The 26,349-nt window shown below is 56.1% G+C and overlaps 1 protein-coding gene across 1 annotated transcript; it reads right to left on the bottom strand.

Annotated features, from left to right (window-relative positions):
- Window positions 1-833: 833 nt before the first annotated feature.
- On the bottom strand, window positions 834-8,845 carry LOC102456754 (protein FAM162B-like). The gene is made up of 4 exons (XM_075941176.2): window positions 8,530-8,845; window positions 4,194-4,299; window positions 2,362-2,470; window positions 834-1,110 (listed from the first exon to the last, which is right to left on the bottom strand). The coding sequence occupies exons 1-4, from the start codon at window positions 8,699-8,701 to the stop codon at window positions 1,003-1,005; spliced, it is 495 nt and encodes a 164-aa protein (XP_075797291.1). The 5' UTR covers window positions 8,702-8,845; the 3' UTR covers window positions 834-1,002.
- Between the last annotated feature and the right edge of the window lie 17,504 nt (window positions 8,846-26,349).

Below are 26,349 nucleotides of genomic sequence, written 5' to 3'. Positions count from 1 at the left end.
GGGGTCTCTACCCCAGATAGACCCTCTGGGCTTGCTGAGAGAGTTATGGGAGGGGAAGTCCTCCCTGGATGGAGCATCGGGGGTGGAAGCCGCCCTGGCTGTCCAGAGAAGGCTCGCTGGGCTCATGGCCCCAGCCCGAGAGACCCTGGCCAGAGATCAAGGCCAGTGGAAGGGTGGGTGTGACCCCCGAGGACAGGCCTGTGCCAGTCGCCCTGGAGCGGGGCGGCGAGTGGACAGAGGGAAGCCAGCTCATGTGGGGCCTTGCCACGGCCGGCCTGAGTCAAGGGGAGCACCCATGTCCCCGGGGCGGGTTCCCACGCAGAGGACCCGAACTTCCCTAGGTCACGAGCGGAGTGACCCTGCTCAGTTCGCTCTCGGAGGGGGGAGAACTGTGACGTAGTGGGGGTACCTGGCTGGTTTCTATGCTGCTGGCTCTGGGGTAACCCCACTGGCTGCCGTGGGTACCACGACCCAGCAAAACAGGATGAGTCACTATGCAAACCAGTCTGGCCAGACACCCCCCATGGAGAGGAACAAAGGAAGGTGGATGCTGCCTTGGCTGGGGGGCAGGGCTGGAAGTGAGGGAGTTGGTTGCTGGCTGTCGGAGGGCATGGAGGGGAGCCTAGGAGAAGGGGCTGGAGTTTAGGGGCCCAGTCTCCCCCATCCCAAGGGGGCCTGAGGCATCCTAGCCCAGTTCCTGTAACCAGATTACATCGGTGCTGCGCTGTGCTGGAGGAGCAATAAACCACCCTCAATTCCACTGGCTGGTGCAGTCTGTTTGTGCCATTTCGGGGTGCAGGAGACGGGGAACCCCCAACGCGCCGTCACACCGGCTCTGCTGGAATTTCCACTAGGGTTGCAAAATTCATCAATAAACAGGTTTCTATGGGGAATCTGCCACGGCAGCACTGGAGACAAGCAGCGCCCGAGAGGTAGCTGAGCAGCCTGGGCCACGTGTACAAATCACTGATCCCCCGCGGCCGGACATCAACCCCGTCGCGATCACGGAGCTTTTATCGCCCCTGCCTCCAGCTCCGTCTCCGCTTCAGCCCTCCACTTGGCCTTCTTTTCCAAATTGCGCCTCTGCAGCGTGTCCTCTTGCCTCGCGGCCTTTGAACATAAACCAGGAAACTCACTGGCACTGACAAATTCCCCCCACGATAAACGCCCTCCCCCCAGCCGTGGCACCCCCATGTCCTGTGGCGTTTTGGCAACGGAAGAAGGGATTGAAGCCAGATTTCCTGGCCTCCCCTGATTGTCAACACTTCCAGCCCCTGGTGAGCAGAGAAGTCTCGTGGCCTTGGCTCCAGAAGCAACAAACAAGGAGGGCAAACTTTCAGCACGGGGCGATCCAGAAGCAAAGCCCCTTCTGGAGTCGCTCTGGTTTGGGGCCAGGTCCCATACGCCCAGTGCTCTTCGTTTAATGTATTTCACTGGCAGGCTTTAGACCACCTGGGTCCACCTCCAGGATCTCCCAGCCCTGTAGGAGGCCACCTGTTCCCACCTGCGCCGAGCTGACGGTGTTGGGGGCATTGGTTTCATTTTCTGTTACTCATCAGCAGGGTCACGCCAGTCCGGCAAGGGACGGTCACCGTACACAGCCGGTGCCTGAGTTACTAGACCGAGGAGCTGGATGGACGCCACTAGCCGGGCAGTAGCAAGATCTAACAGCTGCTGAGAGATGCCCCAGCAAAGGACAACTCCTTGGCGGGGTCTGGTCAGTGGGGAGTGAGAGCCTGCAGCACGGGGAGAAGAACGGGCTAAGTGCATTGGCAGTGGCTAATGTAGGCAAGGGAAGCCGTTGCCTTCCCAAAAATGCCTACAATTGATAGCCATTGGGAAAGGCTGGGGCATGGCATGGCGCTCCAAGCCTCCAGGTGGCCAGGAAGGATTGGGTTGGGGATGGGCAGGGCTTGGTTCCACCAGGGCGGGGGGGGGGGGGGGGGGAACGACAAAGGAAGGTTGCTGAAGGGGCGTGGCCTCAAGTGGAAGGGGTGGGGCTTCCCAAGCTGAGCCTTCTCCCACTGGCCATGGCTGAGTGCCCTGAAAGAAATGGAGACGGTGTCTCACTGAGGGTCTGGATCCAAAGCCCATCGAGGTCCATTTGTTTGGGGGAGGTCCCGTATGGAGCCACATAGAAACAACGGTTCTCAGTTGCAGGGCAATGGGCTATTGCAGAGTCAAGCAGAAAGAAGAAGTCTCGAACCACTCCCCTACTCGAACCGGTGGTAAGTCACTCCTGCCCTAGCAAAGGGCTTAACAAGTATTTGCTCTACAACCCTGGTATTTCTTAAGGGGAACGTGCACCTGTCCCAGACACCCAGCGCGGCTGCTGAGCAGTCAGCATAAAACCCCACTTACTCGCTTGCCGGAGATGATCATGGCCAAGCAGCCCAGCAGTGTCAGGGCCATGGTGATGTAGCAAACTCGGATCCTCACTCTGCTCATGGCGGCTGTGATGACCTCCGAGCTGTAGAAGGGCAGAGCAGATTTCTGGTCAGGTGGCCACAGCAGGCGGAAAAAACAGAGGTGTTTCGCGGGGGGTGGGAGAGGGAGCGTAGCCCGGGGTCTTCTCTTTGCTTTATCGTATGGGATTGGTAAATGAGAAGGCAACAGCCAACTCCCGCTGCACTGCCTGAAGGAGTTAGCCAAACGCTGCGGAGAGCAAACCTCGGAAGGGGCCCACCAGGGACTGTCTGCCATTCCTCCGCCTTCTCCTGGACCCTTCAAGCATGAAGAGCAGGCAAGAGGCAGAGCTCGAAGAGCAATTTAATGGCTGAAACACAGGGAGCCATGTTCTCAGCCAGGCCCGCCAACTGGAGAGCTAAAGGAGGCAATTGCCCAAGGACCCGGCAACTAAAAAAGGCCTAGACCCCGGCCACGGCCACAGTAGCTTTGCCGAAAAGCACCTCTTGAGTCAAAGACACTTTGGCTGTATCCCATGCGGGGTCTGGGCTGGGTGACCGGCCCCCGGAACCTGCCTGGGGCACACCGAAAGCATCTTTGATCCAAGAGACACTGCTGCGGCTTCCCCCAGCACAGGCACGTTGGGCCCAGGGAAGGCTGCCCCAGGGTTCCTATGAGCAGGAGGGGATGGGGATTGGCCGGCCCGGGGGAAGTGCCTGGGGAGAGGGTCCAGAGAAGAGCAACAAGAACGATGAAAGGTCTAGAGAACATGAGCTATGAAGGAAGACTGAAGGAATTGGGCTTGTTTAGTTTGGAAAGGAGAAGACTGAGGGGGACATGAGAGCGGTTTTCAGGTATCTAAAAGGGTGTCACAATGAGGGAGAAAAATCCTTGGGCCTCCGATGATAGGACAAGAAGCAATGGGCTTAAACTGCAGCATGGGAGGTCCAGGTTGGGCATTAGGAAAAACTTCCTAAGGGTCAGTTGCATCCAGACATTGAGGCTGAGGACGGTACAGTCTTTCCAGAGACAACTAACTGTTCACAGGCACTGCTGAAATGTTTCTACTGGGTTCTGCAGATGACTTAGGCCACTTCTTGGACCATCAGTTCATGCAGTTGACATTTTAGCAGGACAATTTAAGCCAACCCCTCAGGAAACTGTAGCAGAAGAATGGCTTTAATGACATCTGGATGGATGGGAAACGCACATACAGAGGAGCAAGTGGAGACCACTACCATCACCACATGGACACACCAGCATTAAAAACCAGCAGGCGTGGATGTCTCGACATGCCGATCTAAAACCAGGCAAATGAAAGTATAAACGTGCCGGATGGAAACTGGCTTCAGATGTCATTTTGCTAAAGCCATGGATGGTCCCTGTTTTCTTTTTGACAGTCGTGTGTCTTTCTTAAACACCTTAATTAAAAGAGGCTACAACACAGCGATCGGTGAGCTACACAGCAATGTAGGTCACAAAATAGCTTCTGTCCTCGTCTGAAATTCTTCATCGACAAAGCAACTGACTCCAGTTTCCTTCACAGGGTTGGCAAAAAGAGAGCTACTGCTTCAAGATGGGTTTGTGTTATTTTTGGACAGAGGTAGCAACGCACTCAAACATTTCATTCACTGTCAAGCAGCCCTGATGTAATAGTCGAAGAACGATCACTGACTATACAGATGTACTGTTGGCGAGTGACCACGCGAGGAAGGTTTGGAACAGGCGGTGTTTGCATATTTCCAGCGGTGGGGATTTTGACAATGTAAAAAAACAGGTCTACTTACGATACTAGCATGGGAATATCCTCTTCCTTTTTAAACCGTCCTGCCCATAATAATATTTTTTTCTCAAAGGCGGTAGGTCGTCTGTCATTTCTGTATGCGCTGCGGCCTTTAAAAGATACAACCCCAAAAGGCTAAGATAAAAGAGTGGCAGTAAAAGCTGAAATTAAGAAAAAAAGCCTCAGGTGGAAGTTTAGAGAAGAGTGTCACGTTCTGTAGGGTACATGACCTTAAGGGCAAAATCCACCTTCAGTTAAGGTCAGAGAGAGTTAGCTGCTCACCTCAAGGGCTCATTCTAGACATTTGCATGCGTGGGTATCTCCCATTGCGATTCTGTTCGTGGTAGCAATGCTGGAACCCACAGCGTGCACTGGCTATCACAGCACCGGGTTTTTTTAGTCATTATGTAGTCTGACAAGTGCTAACAATGGTTAAAATATCAGTGGCCAGTCTACAGTCAGCTGAGCGCCCTGCCAGCCAAGTGACAACAGTGCATGGTCCACAGCCATGCCACAAGTCAGAAAAGTTCATTTAATGAATTTCATGGAATTTTCCACTTTGGGGGCAAAAGTTAGAAGCAGCCCTGGTCTCGCAGACTTCAGTGGCGAGATTCTATTAATGTCATAGTTGAGAACTTCACCCATAGATTGTTAAGGCCTGAAGGGATGTTACGACCCTGCCAGCATCAAGCTCTTAAATGAAATGAAAAATCTTTAATTTAAAAAAATGCTCCTTCTGTTTCCTTTCTAATAGAAATGTTTCTCGTTCCCTTTCAGGTTTGAATGTTCATGTTTGTGGGATCCCACAAAGGAAACAACGGGTGCTGCAGGGCTGAAAGAAGGGAGAGAAATCAAGGCTATGTCTTCACCAGCCGGAAGATCGACACGGCCACAATCGATCTTCTGGCATTCGATTTAGTGGGTCTAGTTAAGACTCACTAAATCGAACCCAGAGAGTTTCCCCACCAGTGGCTGGTACTCCTGCTTCTGTGCGGAGTAAGAAAAGCAGACGGAAGCGACCTTCCCTGTGAGTATAGACCTGGCCAAAGACACCAGCTGCTGCAGTTTTTGAAAACCAAAATGGAATGAATATTTTCTATTTGAATCCAGGGGTGTGTCTACACTGCATCCGTAGCTCAAAATAAGCTACGCAAATTGCATAGCTTAATTTGAATGTATTTCGAAATAGCTTATTTTGTAATTTGGCGCTATCTACACAGTGCCAAATTTCTAAATAATTCTCTATTCCGAAATGCTCCTTAACTCTCATGGAACGATGGTTGCCAGGCTGTCGGAACAAGCCGTTATTTCGAAATAATGGGCTGCTTCAATAGACACGGAATAGCTATTTTGGGATACTTCCGGTATCCCGAAATAGCTCCACAGTGTAGAGTACCCCAAGAGGCCTGGTTGTATTTAGTTTGGTTTGTCTCACTGAGAAATCTGAACGTTTGGGAAGGAAACGAACTTTTTTCTTGGGTGGGAGGGAATCGACGAGCCTTTCCCATTAAAAAGCACTTTTCACTAATAATTTTGAGATGTTCTAATGAAAATCATGCTGGGGAAATGTGCCTGTTGCGGACACAGCCGAGAACTGGGCTCCAGGTGCCTTATTGTTATCGGCTGCCATGGGGAGAGCGGCTCCCGCTTGCTGCACTCCAATTAGCAGCCAGGTAACGAAGGTTCTTCTCTTTTTCCAGGCAGCATAGCAGGAAATGTAGCACAGGGTCAGAGTGACATTCTCCCCGCTGCGGCGAAGCGCTTGATCTATGCTCTCGGCCGTCCCAGCCATTCCCTGCACTGAAGTCAGTAAGCTCCTGGAGAAGCTGTGCAGGCTGCCCGTGACTTACGGTGCGTGGAAAGAGTCCCCAGGACAAATTGCTGGCCCGAAACCAGGGCCTGTCTCAGCCTTACTGCCCGGGGGCCAGCAGGAGGTTTCAGAGGTGCTCAGAAGCCCAACCCAGCTCAGTTCAGCCTCCTCCCTACTTTGTCTTTGGCTGTATCGGGGTTAGCTGCAGCCTCCAGCACAGCACTGGACAGCGGCAGGAGAGGCGGCTCTGGTACCCAGCAGGCACTGAACGAACCTCAGGACTGCCATGGGCGGGGGGTGAAGCCCTCCCAGCCCCGCCCCAACCCGCTTCTTCTGCCCAGGCCCCGCCCCCTGCACGGCTGTGGCCCCAACCCCACCCCCAGCACCACAGGGGAGAAGGGGATGCCTGGCCCCAGCCTCCCGGCCCCAGAGCACAGAGAGGGCTGGCACTGGGGGCAGCCACACCCCACCCCCAGTACGCCTACAGCCCTGGTCTGGCCGTTCGTATGTTCTCTCTCTCCCTCTAAAACCCCAAACTGGGGGGCATGCCCCGCTGGGGGGAGCGTGAAGAAATTCCAGGGGGGCGCGAGGTCACCCAGCCCTCCCCACCACCCGGTTAATCCCCCCCTAAGTTTTGCTGCTGTTTTGTTTTTCGGCCCCGGTCAGTTCCTTCTTTTATTTGCTCAACAAGTTTTACTGCTATGGGGGGGGAGGGGGGGGGGGCGTCTCAAAAACCAAAGAGGGGGCGTGATGCTGAAAAGTTTGGGAACCGCTGCTCTAAGATATGTCGTCTGGTTTTTAAATGCTCCAAGTACCGAGGGTTACCCAAGCTGTCCCTGTGCTAATTACGTGAACCCTCACTGTTCCGCCAGGGAAGTTACAGGGCACGTCCCCATGCAGGTCTCCCTAGCCCGGGGCGGGGGGGTGTCATTTGTCTCCCCTGCACCTCCCAGGGCTTGCGAGGCCTTACTAATTCAGTCCAATCCCTGCCTCTCCCTCTGTCTGTGCCCAGTGCCTGCAGACAGTCCCTTCGCTTACTGCCTTGCAGGAGCCCTCAGGGACGCGGCGCCTCGGCGCTGACTGGCCCTAACCCATCCCGCACCGGAGGCGCAACCCCCCCAGTCTGTAGCACTCCCTGACGGGAGATCCCTGCTGTCAGAGCCTGGCTTGTGACCAGGGTTCTTTGGAAGTGGAGTGCTTAGGCGGCCACCAGGAGATATTCCAATGCTGCCCGGCTGATTGGCAGAGCACCCCCAGCCGGAGGCGTGTGTTTCGGCTGGTGGTGCCCATCCGCACATGCCTTGGTGCACTGAACAAAATTTATTCTGCACATGGATGGACAAACTGAGAGGGAACATTGGCTGTGATGCTAGGAATTATTAAGAAAAGGAGAGAAATAAGACCCAGAATATCTTACTGCCCCTGTATAAAACTATGGTACGCCCACATCTTGAATACTGTGTACAGATGTGGTCTTCTCACCTCAAAAAAGATATTTTGGCCTTGGAAAGGGTTCAGGAAAGGGCAACTAAAATGATTAGGGGTTTGGAACGGGTCCCATATGAAAAGAGGTTAAAGCGACTGGGACTTTTCAGTTTAGAGAAGAGGAGACCGAGGGGGGATAGAGGTCTATAAAATATGATAGAGGTCTATAAAATCATGAATGGTGTGGAGAGGGCAAATAAAGAAAAGTTATTTATTAGTTCCCTAAATAGAAGAACTAGAAGACACCAAATGAAGTTAATGGGTAGCAGGTTTAAAACTAATAAAAGAAAGTTCTTCACACAGCGTGTAGTCAACCTGTGGAACTCCCTTGCCAGAGGAGGCTGTGAAGGCTAGGACTATAACTGAGTTTAAAGAGAAGCTAGATAATTTCATGGAGGTTAGATCCATAAAAGGCTGGAGAAGGATGGCAGGAGACAAATCGCTTGATCATTGTCTTCGGTCCACCCCCTCTGGGGCACCTGGTGCTGGCCACTGTGGGCAGACAGGATACTGGGCTAGCTGGACCTTTGGTCTGACCCAGTACAGCCGTTCTTATGTTCTTATATGAGCTGCCTGGATTCTATAGGATGAACCCCGGGTATCAGAGGGCTGCTCTTAGGGCATATTTGTAAACATGCCGTGACAATTTACTTTGCAGCTCCAGCAGCCCCGGCCGACTGCCTGCAATAACATGACTAGCTTCTCTCCGAGGAATTCATTACTAGGGCATGAATAGATGCATCTGGTTCCTGGCTGGGTTGGATTTTGTTTTTGTTTTGTTTTGTTATTCCCCCCCCCCCCTTCATTTAATTAGTTTACGTCCATGAACTGGGAACATTTGCTTTGCTAGAAGCAGGGGTGTTATAAAATGGCAAATCAGCAAATCTCCACATACCCTGTAAAAGGTGGGGCTGCCCCGGAGACTCTGTGGTAGCCATAGGGGGCCCCCAGAACCGCCTCCGCTTCGCTACGGGACAGAGAAACGGGGCGGCCACGAGCCACTTGACCGTAACGGGTCGGAACCACAGAACTCGTTTCCACCCACCTGGACTGGCCGTCTGAGGAGCAACCTTGGGTGTGTCCGCCGCTTTGTCGCACAGGGCTCTTCTCGTCCGCGACCCTCTCTGAGCCGCCTGGGCCCCTGGGTCCCTCCCGAGAGCGGTTGTTCTCCACAGACTGGTCACAAGAGCCTTTCTTCCCCACAGCCGGCCCCACATCGTGCACCCCGTGTGGAAATGTCTCCCCCCCGAGCGCCTCACGGACGACCCAACTCCGCAGCTGGCATTTGCTCCCAGAGACGTGCTGTTCCGGCCTCCCCGCAGCAAATCAAAGCGAACTCGCAGGCGTGCCCAGGTGAAGCTGCCGAAGGGGATCGTGTGCTTACACCACTCTCCAGATTGGCTGAGTCACTGTGACTCCAGCAACAGCTCGGCTGCTGCTGTTTGCTCAGAGACACGCCTTGCAGAGCACTAGGGCAATAAACCAAACTGCTCCTGCCTCGGTACCCTGGGCCTAACCCGGTTCCCGTTGAAGCCAATAAAAATGGTGTCTCAGGTTCTGTAGCTCCAAGCAGCTTCCAGCGAGAGGAGAGACTTTGCATTTCTCTTAGTCATCTCTTGGTAGCCCTGTGACCAGCAGCAACCAACTCTGTGCTGGCTGTATTGATGGAGAACGGAAATCGCAGACAGCGCTGGAAAAGACGCTTTTCCCAAGGGGAAGTTCCGTCGCCAGGACTCTCGGGGTGCCAAAGGGTCAAGTGACCAGTGAGCAGGAAGCCAGCAGATTTCAGAAGCTGCCTGTCAAGCAAGTGCCCATTGCTGATGGCAGGAGTAGCAAGACGAAGGCCTAGCACAAAGGCCCACGTAGCACAGCCTGGTCTGAGGCCTGAGGCCTGGCGAACAATGGGGAAAACATAAAGCAAAGCTGAGCGGTGAGCGCGAGGCAGGCCCTGCTCACACAACTGGGCACACGCAGGGCTGAGAGCAAAACGCTCCTTGGGAATAGGCCCAGGTGCAGACATTGGCACTGGGCAGAAGTAGGGTTGCCAGGTGTCCGTATTCAACCGGACAGTCCGGTTTTTGGGCCCTCAGTCCGGTAAAAAAAATGCAGAAAATATATGTCCTGTATTTTCTGGTTTTCCGGTTGGGCGCCCGACGGAAGCCTGGCGGGGGCGGGGGAGTGGCTGGGAGGGGGCGCGATCGGCGCTGGGAGCCTCTGGTTGTGTCTGACGTAGGAGTGACGCCTTGGGGAGGAGAAGCCCCGTCCGCGCCCCTGAGCGCTGGTCACGCATGTCGTGAAGCCGCAGCCGGACTCGCTCGCGCTTCGCCGGGACCGTGTGCGGGACAGGCAGCGCCCTGGGATCTGCATGTGCTCGGATCAGTCCCGCTCCCCGCCGGCCAATTCTCTCCCCCCCGCTTCTTCCCCCAAGCCAGCCCTGTTCCCCCCGACCCCCTCCTGGCCAGCCCTGCTTCCTGCTGGTCGGTTCTCCTCCTCCCGATCTCCCCCGGCCAGCCCAGCTCCCCTCGAGCCTCCCCCAATCTGCCTCAGCCAGCCCCACTGCCCCCAACCCTCCCCACCCTGCTCCCACCGAGCCTCCCCTGATCTCCCTCAGCCAGCCCCCCCACTGCCCCCAACACTCCCACTCTACCAGCCCTGCTTCCCATTGGTCACCCCCCCCCCCCGATCTCCGCCAGACAGCCCCACTGCCCCCAATCTCCCTTCCCCCTACCAGCCCTGCTTCCTGTCCCCCGCCCCCCTCCTCCTGGCCAGTCCTGCTCCCCTCCTGTCAGGTCTCTCCCTCCTCTCTGGTATTTTTTCTGAAGCTCCCTGGTAACCCTAGGCATAAGTTGAAAGCAGACGGTGCCAGCAGCTTGTTGGTACCCACTCCCCGCCGACAGCGACCCGGGGCCCGGAAAGGGTCTAAACTGACAGCAGGATGGGTGGAGAGGATCTAATCGAACCTCGAGGTGCAGGGCGAAGGGCGGTATCTAAGTAGCGCCTGAGGGTGGCACCCTGACACGTCAGGAGTGAGGTGTGTCTAGTTTGAACCTGTATACAAAGCGTGTCTTGGGGGGGCTGGCTTTCTCCCGCCGGGGGCAGGGGGGTCTCCGGCTGGTTGAGCTGAGGCCATTGTGTGTAGTGGTTCTGTAGAGTCTACTGGCTGCTATTACTGTTCTGAGCTTAACAGGAAACCTGGCCGGGCGCCTTCCACCCTTATCTGATTCGTGGTCCCTGGGGGCGCTCTGGGGTCTGCTGGGCTGACTAACTGTGCAAGTCGCCACGGCCCACGTGACTGAGCGCACACGCAGGCAGCCGACTGGCTATCGTCGTCGACGGAGCTAGAGACCTGTCCGGGCACCTCGGCAGTAAATCCCAACCTCCTACATCGGTGACCTGACAACACGTGGAACGTTGTCCCAGCAGGCCTTCCCGCAGAACGTTTCTGTTCTGGCCAATCAGTGCTTTGCAGCAGAACAACATCCCACCCGAAAATTTCCACCCAACCCTGGCTCTAAAGAAACTCATCTCCCTGTACATGAGAACTTGGCAACAATCCTGTTCTTACTATAAACCTCCTCTCTCGTAGCTGGGCTGGGTCTGGAGCTGCAAAGCAGACGGGAGGGTATCCTCAGGGCCTTACTTGTGTCCCAAACTACTGAGCCCTGGTCCACACTAGGACTTGTTTTCAAAATAACCTCCCCCCCCCAGGTTGAATTTAGAAGTGGAACATCCACACGACCAAGCCGGTTATTTAAAAATACATGGGCCATGGAATTCGAAATCTGAACTCCTGCTTTTCATCGGGAGTACCGCTAACACCGAACTTGCTATTTCAAAATACCGGCGGTGGGGATGCTCCGGTGCCGCTATTTCAAAATAACGACTCCCCAGAGTAATTCAGACTAATCACTCCCCAGCGCTTCCTGCCTTGGACTAACTTTGAGGCTTCCCCGTAGTGCGGAGCCGCTAGATCGAACCTGTTAAATCGGGAGTTCTCTCTGGATACAAAACTTTTCCTGTGGGACGCCGGAGTGATGTCATCACGTCACTCTGTATCCACAAGAACAAGCCCCGCCCACTCCCAGCCTGGGTGCTCCGGCCCCGGCCTGGCCGGCCCTTCCCTCCCCTCCCCAGCGACCGGGGAGAGCCCTAGGTGCTGCAGCCTGAGCGGCCCCGGCCCTCCTCCGAGGAGAGACCGAGGCAGGGGCACACTGGACAGAGAACACGGCGTGGGGCGGGGGAGGGCGGGGGAGGCTGGCTGCAGCTGGGGCGGGGAGGGAAAGGGGTAAGAGGCCCAGGCTGACTGCCCCTTGGGGGGGGCCGAAAGACCTGGTCTGGCTGCAGCCAGGGGGTGGGTGAGAGGCAGGGGCTGGTTGCAGCCTGGGCCCTCCCTTCCTCAGCAGTCAGGGGTGGGGGGCAAGAGCCCAGGGCTGGCTGTGGTCCCAGCCCTCCCCGCTTCAGCGGCTGGGGAGGGGGGTGAAAAGCCGGGGCTGGCTGCGGCTGGTGCCAGCCCTCCCCCCACCATGGCCGGGGGGAGAGCCAGGCCTGCCTACCCCAGGAGACGGGGTGTGGCGAGTGTAGACAGCAGAGGGCACCGCCCCCTCGTTAACGTGAATGTAGTCGTTTCGAAACCCTTCCCTAGTGCAGACATGGCCTAAGGGGCTAACCTCGGGGAGGCGACGGTGTAAGGACAAGTGCCCGTTTTGCACAGTAACATTTCAGAGCCGAACCTCACTCGCAATATTTCGTAGGCAGCAAAGTACGTGTGCGTTAAAACACGTTTGGTTCCCGCGTGGCAGTCCGAACTCTTGGCCTCCGAATGGGAGTGCTGGCTGAATTCCCGCGGTAACCGAAACCGAGTCGGGGTGGTCCTGGCTGTGTTTCAGACCCCCCCGCCCCCATGAAGATGTGACACACACCGCACGAGAACAAACAACGTCGTCGTATCGGCTTGATGTTCCCCTCCTGGTTTTTGCACAATATTCTCTCTAATGGCTCCTGAAATTAAAATGCCGATACACGCGCGGCTCTAGCGCTGATTGATAGGCAGGACGAACGCTCTCCTTTGAAGGGAAGAGGCCTTTGCGTTTTCAGAACCACCAAACGCTAGGGATGGTTTATGCTGCAGGAACCGTGGATGTATCGACATAGAGGGGAGAAAACCTTGCGCTGGCGCCAGCGGTGCGGCTTTCCCGCCTTGGCGGCGCACACACAGCGCCCCCGCACAGACACAACGGGCTCAGCTTCATTCGCTCGCAATTCAGCCAGGCCAATGAGACTCCAGATGAGCCGGCGGTGGGCACTCGGTTATCCTCCGACGGGCACAGCCGGAGCCTGCTGGGCGGGCGGGGACCAGCCGTGGGGGGAGGCACAGGTGGGCAGGGGGAGGCGGGCAGAGAAGTGGGGGAGGGGAGCTCATTGGAAAGGAGTTTTACGCGCAGGCTTCGGTGCACCTAACTCCCCTCGCCACCCCCCGCCCATGCCCTTGTCATTGCTCTCACTCCTCCGCGCACAGCTTCCCCCCACGCCGCAGCGCCTTCTGCTCACACTCTGCCACCATCACACCATGCCCAGGGTGGCAGCCCAATTCCCCGGCCCCTGCCTGCTCTGGCAGCTCCCAGCCCTGGCAGCCCCATTGTGGGGGCGCCACGGTACCCATCCCTTGGCCCTCCCACCTCTGCTCGGACCGCCTGCCAGTTGGGGCAGTCCAATCCCCAGCCCTCCACGCACTGCTCCGACCATCTCCTGGCCCCAGTGCCCAAGCCCCCAGCCCCTGCTCTGACTGCCTCCCACCCCAGTGGTCCCAATCCCCTGTCCCCCAACACCTGTGCTGCCTCCCAGCCTGCGGCTCTAGCAGGCTGCACCGCTCCTTCCACCTGCTCCCCTGGCAGCCTCCCTGCTCTGCTCCTGCCCCCCCAGCCCTGAGTGAAACCCCACCCCGTGGAGCTGCCCCTCTGGTGGTGGATGGAGGCGCAGGTGCTCAGACTGTGTAGGGGACTGACTGCCCTCCTCCCGCTAAAGCTACGAGGCTGGTCCCATCCTGCTGGCTCAGCGGTCCCCGGGTGCAGCGGGAGTTTGCTGGGTGGGGAGCCAGTGTCTTCTGCAGGAATTGGCCCGGGATGTGGCAGAGCTCGGAGAAACCTCTTGGCCGTCCCCTGACCCGGCTGCCTTGCCTGGAGTTGCCGTGGCGAGTGGCCGACTCATGGCAGAAGGCTGCAGATTGCTACGGCGGGCGCCGCGCTTTGACTCACATGCTTTTTACAGCTGGAACGGTGAACCACACCTATGGGGCCAAGCAGTTCAGGGTGAAAGGCCACTGGGGAAGAAGCACTTCTCATGGGAGTAACCGGAACAATGCACCTGCTCCCTCGGAGAGGGTTGGTTTAACAAACTTTGGACAAGTAGGTGGATGCTCAAGGACTCAGTTTCTTTTGGACTAAAAGAATATTCTTTTAAAGCTGCCTGGAAACAAGCTTACAGCTTGCTCCTTAAGGCTGCAACAGGAAAGTGCAGGAAGCAAGAATGATGGTCTTGTGACTAAGGCAGCGGTGCAGCTGTGAGAAATGTAGGTTCAGATCCCACCGCTGACACCACCGCCCTGCGGAACCTTCGGCTAGCTGCTGGTCTCCATCATTCCTGCTTGCAAGGCGCTCGCTACACTGATGAGGGTCAGACCGGTACAGACTTTCGGGTCCTTCACTTGCCAGCAGCACGGCTGCTCCCAGCGCTGTGCTCAGACATTAAGAGCTTCTGGAGACGTGCACTTTACTCACAGTGACAGGTGCTTCTTCCCTGGTGAACTTTTCACCTCTCAGCTTGAACAACCTTCCCCCAGGAACGGTGATCAGGTAAATCATTGTTTAGGTGCTTGCTAAATCGTGCAAATGAAGGTATCGCTCTCGTGCCTTTGAATGCAAAGAACCAGACAGAAGATTTGAAAGTGGGCTTGCCGGGCTGGTGTCTGGAATTTAGCTCGAGGCCTCCTGGGAGGAACAATTAGCACAAGGCCACAGGGGGTCTAAAAAAGCCGGTGTTAGTAAGTAACTTTGGATGAGCTTTAGCAATATCGATCGTGTGAGAAATGGTTTAGCCTGTAAAGGCTTTAGGTAGCCCGACCGCGTGCCCAGAGAATCTTCTGTCTGTGCAGCCGCTGACGACAATTGTTAGCAGGAAGACAAGTACGGACAAGAGGCCCAAACGTAACTAAACAGGGTCTCTGCAGTCAGTGGGTGCTAGGAATAGACGCATAAAAGGAGACTCAAACCCGGCCATCAGCAGGGCCTCAGGATAGCAGGCTGCTGACAACCTTAATGCTTAATGTCTCGTTCAGGGGAACCCCCAGGCCGCGGGTTTGGGAATACCTGTGCTATGGAATCCATTACCAGCTGTGAGCACGCTGGGATTGCTCCTGCTACTAAGGAAACTCCAGGTCTCTGTGCATCTCACCAATCCCCTTCGCAAGTCAGCTCAACGGCACCACCAGAGAACGAATCCGCGATGTGCAACGAGCGCGTCTCGCACCCCAAGCGAACCGGAAAGCTACAGTGGCCGGGGGGGGGGGGTGTGCTATCACCACCCAGCCCATCAAACCGACAGAGGGTCCTGCCCAGCATTGCAGGCCCTGCCCCTACTCCTGCACCCCACTGGGGCCCCGCCTCGCCTCCCTGAAATCGGGGGCAGACAGCACGGTCCCTGGTGCTCAGATGGCACAAAACGCGGTACAGAACCATGAGCTGGCAGCAGGCGACTTGTCACATCTTCCACCCCTGTCTGCAAACTTCAGGCCCAGCGGCATTTCTCCCCCCGCCCTCCCTTTTTTGGTGATTCAACCTTCAGCGTTTTGTCAAATTTTAAAAATGACCTAATTTCACCCTGCTCGATAGTTCATTGCAACGGGGGAAACTGACCCTGGGTGAGCATCTAGCCCACTAACCTCAGTATGGGGGGCACTGAGCTGGAGACGACTTCTCCACTCTGCTTCGGAAGCAGCGGGATCGACTTGCGGCAGACAAAGTGGCGAGCGATGTGGGCAAGCCAGCGTGATGCTAGGAAATGCTGACGCGTCCCAATGGAAGTGCTGTGCAGGAGCATCCCGGTTCCGACACAGGGTCTGGCAGGGGCCGCTCGGGGGGCTAGGAGGCTCAGAGGGAGACCCCAGCCCAGAATAGCCCATAGCTCCGTGGTTAGGTAGTCGCCAGAGAGGTCTGCTCGGTCTCCAAAGAAAGTTTGTTATTAACATCGTTCATCCATCAGCTTTATTTTCTCTCGCTATTCTGATCAAACAAATAGACCAGCTGAGGGTGAGTCATAGGCTGAGTCCAGGCCGCGCTAAATTCAATGGGAACGTTGCCCAGAACCAGGAGCTGACCTGGCATCTGCTTTATTGGAGGCAAACGTTTTGCTCAATTACAACAGGCTACGTCTTGCACGAGCAGAGGGGCCGGGTGCTGTGATCTGCCAACCATCTTTACCTAACAAGACTGCCAGTTCATTATCACTGAACGCCTTTATTCGTGGCTAGATTTATCTCCCCCCCCCCCGTAACACTGGGTACGTCTAGACTACATGGCTCCGTCAATGGAGCCATGTAGATTTGTTTTTTTGGCAAAGGCAAATGAAGCCGCGATTTAAATGATCGCGGCTTCATTTAAATTTACATGGCTCAGCGCACCAGTCTGGACGCTCCCCTGCCGACATCAAAGCCCTTTGTCAGCAGCCCCGGTAAACCTCATCCCACGATCAGCTGTTTGTCAGCTCAGCGCGGCAGCCATGTAAATTTAAATGAAGCCGCGATCATTTAAATCGCGGCTTTATTTGCCTTTGCCTACAACCCTCATCTACATGGCTCCATCGATGGAGCCATGTAGTCTAGACACAGCCACAGTGCCCTTTCTGATTAACACCACAATGGGTTAGTAACTCCGGGCCCCGTCCTAGAACCTGTCCTCGCACAAGTCGTCCCCTGACTAATCGAGAACGGATCGATCCCGGGAATAAGGATTTCAGGACTGCAGCTCTTCGTGACGGTGCCACGTCCCACCAGTTCTGTATAGAGGACCTGATCCAAAACCCACTGACGTCAAAGGAGCCACACACTGGACATTGGCCTTGACGTTAGCCACAACGCACACGAGTTCTACGCAGGGTCTGCTGCCCGGGAACTACGCAGGGTCTGCTCGCCACTTTGTCTGCTGCAAGTCGATCCCGCTGCTTCCGAACCAGAGTGGAGAAGTCGTCTCCAGCTCAGTGCCCCCCATACTGAGGTTAGTGGGCTAGATGCTCACCCAGGGTCAATTTCTCCCTGTGCTCCTGCCTAACCCAACAGAACGCCTCTGACAACAATCAACTGTTGGGTCTAGCAACACACGTCACCATTGCAAAACCCGATTGCGCTAGGGCAGGGGTGGGCAAGATACGGCTCCCGGCCAGAGTCAGCCCACCGAGACGTTTGATCTGGCCTGCAGCTGCCCTGCTGCGTCCCCACCCCCGGGTCAATCGGTATCCCGGACGGGGGAGCGCGCCAAGTCTTTCGCTGCCAGCTCCCTCCCCAACCAGAGCCACGTGGCAGCTAGAAATTCGTTTTTAGAGAATGACTTTGCACACTCCCTTGCCCCCGGGTCTTGATTGGCCAGGGGGTGGGAGAGCAGGACGAAATCTCCTCTCCCAACCAGGGGTGTGTGGCGCCTAGAGGGTACTGCCCCTTCTGCCCCAGGCCCCGCCCCTTCTGCCCAAGACCCCGCCCCTTCTGCCCAAGACCCCGCCCCTTCCGCCCGAGGCCCTGCCCTTTCTGAGGGTGGAGCCAACCCACAACCACTGTCCACAATTTGTGAAGTGGCCCCCTTGCTAAAAGTCTTGTCCTCCCCTGCTCTAGGGGGAAGCTTGGTGTGTCTGCCAGAAAATATGAGACTCCTGGCGCACAGCTTCCTGGACTGGACCCCCTCTGCCAGTCCCCCTCCACCCTGAAGCAAGGCAGTGCGCCTTGGAATAAGCGGGAGATGTCCACTCAGTCTGCTAAGACAGCACACCTTACAACCCTCCCCTCCCCCCCCAGGGCACCCCATGCTTTGCCAGCCACCCCACGTATCCCCGAGGAGAGCCTGGACTTTTCCGTGCCCCTGCATGGCTGTTTCCAAACCCTGTTTCCGAGGGATGCTAAATGAGGAGCGGAGGACAAGAATAAGGCCGGATGCAATCAGATGGCGGGGGGAGGCTCATTTCATTAGCTGAACCGAGGCTCATTGTTCACCATTTCTCTGGGAACAGCTGATAAATCCCAGCTAATGAGCCTTCGCCCGAAGAGCCAACGAGGGGCGAGCTCCGGCAGAGCTGCCGCATGCTAAGCAGGGAGCAGATCTCGGGGGCGTTCGTAGCTCCCGGGGTGGTGACGGGAGCAACACACAAACATGAGCGGCTGTTTCCAGAGGACAGAAGGGTCTTCGAGGTACCGCAGCTCCCCTCAGACGGCCCCCAGTCCCCTACAGGAGCGGGCGCGGGGCCTAGCTGTTGGCAGGTTGTGCGGTGACGCGCTGGAAAAGGGCAGGGGGTGATTTCGGAGCATTTGGGACAGCCAGACACTGCGTGAATCTAGCGTGTGTCTAGCAGCACAGCCGGAAAGAACAAAGGGCACAGGCCGAGTTTCCCACGCAGCCGTCCTGCCAGGGGTGGGCAGCGGCAAACAGCCAGGGCGGGGCGAGGATCCCTTCTCGGCTGGCCACAGAAAAATCAGTCGGGGGCCACAAAAGTGAGAAGCAAAAACCAACTTCACTGATGTGGCCCCCACTGAGAAGCAGAGAGACACTCCCCACATTCCCCTCCCCCACCTCAGCCGGGGGGGGGGGGGAAGACACTCCCCACATTCCCCTCCCACACCAGAGCCGGGGGGGGCCCAAGACACTCCCCACATGCCCCTCCCACACCAGAGCCAGGGGGGGCCCAAGACACTCCCCACATTCCCCTCCCACACCAGAGCCGGGGGGGGGGGGCCCAAGACACTCCCCACATTCCCCTCCCACACCAGAGCCGGGGGGGGGGGGCCCAAGACACTCCCCACATTCCCCTCCCACACCAGAGCCGGGGGGGGGGCCCAAGACACTCCCCACATGCCCCTCCCACACCAGAGCCGGGGGGGGGCCCAAGACACTCCCCACATTCCCCTCCCACACCAGAGCCGGGGGGGGGGGGCCCAAGACACTTCCCACATGCCCCTCCCACACCAGAGCCGGGGGGTGGGCCCCAAGACACTCCCCACATTCCCCTCCCACACCAGAGCCGGGGGGTGGGCCCCAAGACACTCCCCACATGCCCCTCCCACACCAGAGCCGGGGGGTGGACCCCAAGACACTCCCCACATTCCCCTCCCACACCAGAGCCGGGGGGGGGGCCCAAGACACTCCCCACATTCCCCTCCCACACCAGAGCCGGGGAGGGGGGGTCCCAAGACAACCCCACATGCTCCTTGCAAACAAGATCCCAGGAGCCCCAAGACACGCACCATATTTCCCTCCCACACCACAGCCGGGGGGGGGGGAGCCCAAGACACTTCCCACATTCCCCTCCCCCACCACAGCCGGGGGGGGGGAGCCCAAGACACTTCCCACATTCCCCTCCCCCACCACAGCCAGGAGGGGGGGGGCAAGACACGCCCCACATTCCCCTCCCCCACCACAGCCGGGGGAGGAGGGGGGCAAGACACTCCCCACATTCCCCTCCCCCACCACAGCCGGGGGGGGGGAGGGGGCAAGACACGCCCCACATTCCCCTCCCCCACAACAGCGGGGGGGGGGGCAAGACATGCCCCACATTCTCCTCACACACCAGAGCCGGGGGCGGGGGAGGCTATCGGATCCAGCTCTGGCTTGTCTGACTCCAGCCTGCGAGGCTCTGGGTTCCTCCTCGAACAACAGGGAGCTGGCACGTGTGCTGCAGCCCCAGAGATGGAGCTGTGAGGGGGGCTCCTGGGGCCGGAGGACCAGTGTGGGTTCCCCAATGCTGAGGGGGGAGCCCCGAGTCACAGGGGCCAGATCCAGGCCCCGTTAGGTTCCCTACCCCTGAGCTAGGGGGACCCATCTCAAACCCACAGACACTACTGGCTTGAGCCCCCATCCAGAATTTCAAGGACTAAATGCCTTCCCCGGGGACCCATCTCAAACCCACAGACACTACTGGCTTGAGCCCCCATCCAGAATTTCAAGGACTAAATGCCTTCCCCGGGCACCTTCTAGAGACGATGCTTCCCCACCCTCACCCATTGTACAAAACACAGGGAACGGCCCACAACAGCCGCTTGGGAAAACACTGCAACAGTCAGAGATGGACAAATCAAACACGCAGGGACAGTCACCCATTAACTCTGCTCCCCCACCCAACAAGACCACCCAAGAAGAAAACACCCCTCACTCACAGCTGGGCAGGCCTTGAAGTCACTCTGGCAGGCCTGTCACTAGCTTCTTAGATTTTGCAACCTGGCCTTGCCCCTAGCACCGCTGGATAATTGCTGCTTTCTTTGGGTGCCAGGTGAGAAGTCCCTCGATGTTGTCTTCCCAGTGAGGCAGGACACTCATAAAAAGGAAGCCAGGGCCACATAAGACCCTGGAGCAGAATCCTTCCCACCAGCTCCGAGCTCCTACCCAGTTCCGAGTTTGTGCACAGTTAGGGTGACTCCTGTAATATCAGGGGAAGAATTTGGAGAGGGAGGCTTATGCAAATGAAGCTCTCTCTGTAGCTCGCCGTCTCTCTTTTCATCAATAGATGGAGGCAAAGCGCTCCTTCCCCTCTGGAACATATGTCCGTCTGGAGTTCTGGGTAATTAGTGTATGCAAATGAAGCAGCCATGTGGCCATTTTTGCCTCTATTCACCACCAGATGGCAGCAGAGAGCTGTGTCCTTTCCCTCAGTGTGTCAGCCTCTGGGGCTTACCCCTCTACTGTTCCCGTCCTCGTTTTCATGGACAACAGCACCATGCAATCCCAACGGCACTCGGCTAGCGCCCAGAACATCCGCAGAAGTTGCAGAACACCATGCCACTTTCTACTGCACAGGTGTGCACAGAAGAAATACTAAGTGGCTTAGGGTTTTACTCTATTAATTCCCCCTTCCTTGCTGTTTTCCTTCTCCAAGCATTTACTCTTTCAGAGTATGTTCAGGTGAAACAGGCCCAGGGACCCTTCAGAAAGTTCGCACCGTATTTCCCCAGAATTTGGATTAGAATGAAATGAGAAACCCAAGAAAAATGGACATAAACAAGTGGGCTACATCTACACTGGCACCCTTTTCCGGAAATGCTTAAAACGGAACAGTTTTCCGTTATAAGTATTTCCGGAAAAAGCGCGTCTACATTGGCAGGATGCTTTTCCAGAAAAGCACTTTTTCCGGAAAAGCGTCCGTGGCCAATGTAGACACGCTTTTCCGGAAAAATGCCCCGATCGTCATTTTCGCGATCGGGGCTTTTTTGCAGAAAAGACTACTGGGCTGTGTCTCCACTGGCCCTTTTCTGGAACAGTTTTTCCGGAAAAGGACTTTTGCCTGAATGGGAGCAGCATAGTTTTCCCGGAAAAACACTGACAATTTTACAGTAGATCGTCATTGCTTTTCCGGAAAAGCAAGCGGCCAGTGTAGACAGCTGGCAAGTTATTCCGACAAAATGGCTGCTTTTCTGGAATAAGTGGCCCAGTGTAGACACAGCCGTGGAGTGTTGAGCCATTCCCCAGAACTCTGTCTCCTGAGGAATTCTAGGACCTCATGGTTGGATCTCAATCGTCTCCCTTTTGAGACAAGTCTGGGACGCGGAAGATGAGGTGTGAATGGGTTTGCGTGAAGGTGGACTGACACACAACTCATTCCCTGATTTCCTGTGAATTCCCGCCCGCTCTCCCAACACACACAAGAGCCAAAGCACAAAAGCCAGAAGGTCGGAGGTTCTTTAAGCTTCCCTTTAGCCAGAGACAAAACAAGTTTAATCCACAATCGACGGATTTTCCATCGACTAGTCCATTAGTTGATAACCGGGGTTAGCTCCCGACCCCAGGAGCTAAGCCCACTGCGGCTCTGCCTTTTAAATGTATTAAGAGCTGACAGGCTCCCCCTAGCACCGGCTTCTGTCCCCCCGCCCTTTGCTGCCTTTGATAGAGGCAACAAGGGCGGGGGGGGAGCGACTAGTCGACTATCCGAGAAGATTTTGCATAGACACAACAGCTCAGTAAAGGCTCCAGCTGTGCCAATTCTAGTCTGCATGAACGTCTCTGTGTGAGCACATGGGGGCGGTCCCATTGGCTGCTGCGGAGTTGCGCACACTGTCCTTGGCATGCAGTCCCCTGTGCACCGCCCCCCTGGAGAAATCCAAGAGCCCAGCTGGACTAGTTTAGTCACCCAGATGAATACGGACACCCTCCTTAGCAGCTGATCGCGTGCCTGGCCCAGTGTCGCGTCTCCACCCTCATTTCTTCCGCTTCACGTGCTCTCGAGCCAGAGCCAGACCCCGTAATCACCACAAGTCTTCTGCGCAAGTCTTTAATTTGTTTAATCATTTCACACCTCGTTGTTCTCTAGCCAGGTGCATTGCAACAGATTCCTCTAATTAGTGGAGTCGTCGCATTAACTCCACAACGTTCCACGTCATTACTAACTTCTCCCCTTTTACCTGTCTGCCTCCCCTACAGAGTCCGTAGCGGTGCCTCCTCGTCCCTGGCTCGCCGTTTCACTTTTTCTGTTTGTCTGGAAGCCTTTGGATGAAACCCAAGTTGGTGCCATAAAAGAGATTTCTTCTCCACCTTATGTCTCTAACGGGCAAGGTAGCAATTGGCGCACATCTAATCAGGCAGGTCATTTCGCAGATGAGGGAACGCTTTCTTTTTCATGTTCTTAGTGTCGTATTTCTACCTTTTTATCTTCTTTAATAAGCACAGGCTGCCAGTTAACTGGCGGGGCTTTGCATAGTAACGTGGGCTATAAGATCGCTGCTTTCCCCGAGCACCGAAAGTGTGGGCGCATAGAATCATAGAATAATAGGACTGGAAGGGACCTCGAGAGGTCATCGAGTCCAGCCCCCCGCCCTCAAGGCAGGACCAAGCTCCCTCTACACCATCCCTGACAGATGTCTATCTAACCTGTTCTTAAATATCTCCAGAGAGGGAGATTCCACCACCTCCCTTGGCAATTTATTCCAATATTTGACCACCCTGACAGTTAGGAATTTTTTCCTAATGTCCAATCTAAACCTCCCCTGCTGCACTTTAAGCCCATTACTCCTTGTCCTGTCCTCAGAAACCAAGAGGAACAAATTTTCTCCTTCCTTCTTGTGACACCCTTTTAGATATTTGAAAACCACTATCATGTCCCCCCTTAATCTTCTTTTTTCCAAACTAAACAAGCCCAGTTCATGAAGCCTGGCTTCATAGGTCATGTTCTCTAAACCTTTAATCATTCTTGTCGCTCTTCTCTGTACCATATGCTGCGGCGTATGCGGTTGGTAAGTCTCAGCAGGGTGTCCGTGTCCGTCTGTAACTTTAAAAATGACGAGTAGTCCTGTGGCACAGGTCCTATAATTGACAGAGACTTTTTTTTCTTCCTCTCCCTTCTTATTCTGGGTGGTTGGGAAAGCCCCCCAACTCCACCCCTTCTGCTGAGGCCCCGCCCCTTTCCTGCTCCCACCCTGGGGAGGGGAGCAGGCAGGTGTGTGCTCACCCCAGCCTCCCCAGCCCCAGGGCTCTGGGGGAGGGAGGAGGATGCGCCGCGTGGACCAACCCCAGAGCACTGGTAGGTCGGGCACCGGGGGGAGCAACACTGCCCCCAGCACGCCGACAGTAGGTGTTCTGGGGCTGGAGTGTGGGAGGGGCCATGCCTGGTAGCTTGGGAAGGGTCTGGTCTACCGAACGCTCATGGCCACTTAAGATCCTCTCATCTGAGGAAGTGGGTGGTGCCCACGAAAGCTCACGCTACCCGATATCTATAGTTGTTGGTGCCAGAGGGTTCCTCCTTGTTTGGGCTGCAGTTAAAGTTGAATTCCAGCCCCGATTATAAATCCTTTCCTTACCCAGATTTCCGACAAGCAATTTCATGGGGGGAGGAGGGCGCCTGAAATTTTGTCCAGGCACGAATTGGTTCTGAAGAAGTTTGAGCCCTGTGAGTCCAACCCTTCGTGTGGGTTTCCCGCACACACAACTGGAGTGATTGTTGTTCAGATTTGGCTGACTGTGTAGATCTCACGCGCACTGTTTGAATTACACACAGGCATGGCCTCGGGACCACTCATTTGCAATCTACACAACACATAGAACTGATGAGAACCAGACATTTCCCTAGGGACAGAGCTGTGCTGTCCAGGGAAATGCGTTGGTGTCCAAAAGAGAGAAGCCGGTTGGCTGCACCCGCAGAATCCTTGCTCTGCTCACCCAGAATTCAGAGTAGCCCTGATGCTAGGTGCAGTAGGGGGGAAGACAGGGTCGCGGGTTCGAGTAGGGAATCCGGACTAATTTTTTAAAAATAATCTATAAATGTTGCTGTGATTTAGCAAGGCCTGACGTATGTGGGAGTTGGAAAGGAACTCCCAGGAGAAATCACTGGCAAAGGAAAGGCAGGGATAGAAAAAAAAAATCGGTGCTCGGAAGTAGATCACATGTTCAGGGAAAAAACTAGCATCTGCCGCTCCCCAACCACACGCAGCCATAAAAGTGACTGGTTGCAATTCCCAGGTTTGATCATGCTCCTTTCCCCCTGCACATCCCAGCCCAGCTGGTGGCTGGCTGCCAACCCGGAGCCCAGGAGTGAATGTCAATAGAGCACTGAAACAGGCAAGGAAATCAATTAGCAGCTCTCTGCTGGGCCCGGTTGCTTTTCTGCATGCGCAGCCTCCCGTGCAGAAAGGCAGCAGGCCCTGCCTAGCGTCGGTTATCAGCCGGCAGACTTCAGCAGCCATTGTTGCATTGCAGGATGATGTCGAATGCAGCCTCTCCCTTGCAGTGTCATTGATCTCTTAGGGCCGACAGGGCTTTAAGCTGAGACTCCTAGAATCCCAGGGCAGGCAAAGACCTCAGGAGCCATCAGTCCAGCCCCCTGCCCAAGGCAGGACCAACCCAATGAAACCATCCCAGCCAGGGCCTTGTCCAGCTGAGACTTCAGTTGGCATCAAAAGCTAAGTACGGGCACTTCCAGCCGCTCCGTAGTTTCACTGACCACGGGCACTGCAGTTGACAGGGTTTTACCCCCTCCCCCTTTCCTTTCGTTTTCTGCTTTCCATTTGGGGCCATATCCCGCTCTCCCCCTCCCCACCGCGGCCCCAAATGAATAGCAGAAAAAAAGGGGAAAGGGGAGGGGAAAATCCTGTCTAGTACAGTGCCCATGGCTGTTTTTAGGAGGCCGCCGCCCGTAATTCCAGTCCCAACCTTCGGTGGGTGCATGGACAGCTGGCCCGGCCTGGCTACCTGCTATTTTAGCACACTTGCTGGCACGAGCATGCCCCTGGAGCTGGGACCCATGCCCCCCGCTGCTGGGCAGATGGCCCCTCCGTCTAGCACCGGCCTGGATTGCCTCTGAGGTCGGTCTGAGGTGGCTCCAGGAGCGTGAGCAGTGCGCCCACATCGCTACGGCAATAAGTGTAGGGGGGGCAGATTGCACAGGCGGTAAGACGGGCCTGGTTCATTTCCAGGCGTCACCCGCCTCTGAGGATGAGCAATCGGCCACAGGGGTCTGGTGCCAGTCTCCGTGAATGGCAACAAGAGGACGCGGCTGGAACACGGGTGCCAGAGCAGAATCGGCCCAGGAACGTCACCCCAAGCATCACTGCTCTGCGATGCAACCCTCTGGGAACCCTCCCATGAGCCTGTCGCGGAGGCAGGAGCAAGTGGGGGCCCACCCCGAAGATTGATGGTCTGCGTTATGCGGACTTACTGCCAGCAGTCCCACAGGGCGGGTGCCATGCGGCTGCCTCAGGCGTGTGAGTGAGCTAGAGGGGAGAGAGAGGCAGACGCAAGCCCACACTGTCCTCTCCTGGCCAAACACCGCCATGCAGTGCGACCAGAGAATCGGACACACAGCACCACGGGTCTACCTTCGTGGGGGGGGGGGGGGGAGGTGGCTTAGCTAAAAGAGGTGAGGAGTTTGGCCAGAAATGGCTCTCAGTGCTCTTGTACCATTCCCCTCAGTCAGAACCGTCTCTTTCTACTGCTAAAACGAACCTTTCATTTGGCGTCACACCACATGGACTCAAAAATGAGGGGGTTGTGTTTTCTGCCCTTTTCCTCCCCCATTCCCGTACCTCTCACCCCCAAAAAGGGGAGGGAATGAGGGGAAGGGAATAAAACCAGTGTGGCCCATTTGGGGTCCCTGGCGAGGGGGTGTTATCTGCTGGGGTGGGTAAAAGTTAAATAAGGGGTCTGGGTAACCGCTACCATGGTGACGGGGGTCCTTATTGATTTATAGCCACGTTTTAATGCCCCTTTTCCCTTCTTTCCTGCTCGCTTGGGATTGATCCGAACGTAGCTGCACCACGGAAGTAACTTCTAACGAAGGCTCTCTCTGTAACTGTATGGTCTCTTCCTCCCCTCTGTCCGTCCCAGCCACCCTGCAACAGTCGGCGCACGGCTCCTTCCCCCTTTGTGGTACTGTAAAACCGCCTGTCTCCGCTAGAAAGCTGTAACCCGTGCCCCGGGCGGGTAGGACTCGATTGGCCACGTGGCTGGCATTAGAGCGGTGTTCACCTTACTAACTCAGGGCTGGGGGTGAGGATGGAGAAGTGTAGTTACACCCTGACCCAGATAAAAGGTGTGCTAGTGGGCAGGTTGTTGCTCACCCGGAGCAGGGTTTGGGGGTCTGAGGCAGGACGAGGACCGGCAATAAAAACCCTTCTACCCCCTCCGCCTGTTCCCCCCACCTG

Source organism: Pelodiscus sinensis, chromosome 13 (genome assembly GCF_052426305.1).
Source record: "Pelodiscus sinensis isolate ZL-2025 chromosome 13, ASM5242630v1, whole genome shotgun sequence".
NCBI lineage: Eukaryota > Metazoa > Chordata > Testudines > Trionychidae > Pelodiscus > Pelodiscus sinensis.
Note: the sequence above shows the minus strand (reverse complement) of the source record. Positions and strands in the feature narration are given on the sequence as shown.

Coding starts and splice junctions, on each gene's coding strand:
- LOC102456754 (XM_075941176.2), bottom strand. CDS start 8,701: ATGTGGGGCCGGCTGTGGGGAAGAAAGGCTCTTGTGACCAGTCTGTGG. Junction 4,300..8,529: donor TCCTCAGACGGCCAGTCCAG/GTGGGTGGAAAC, acceptor TATCTTTTAAAG/GCCGCAGCGCATACAGAAAT. Junction 2,471..4,193: donor GATATTCCCATGCTAGTATC/GTAAGTAGACCT, acceptor GCCCTTCTACAG/CTCGGAGGTCATCACAGCCG.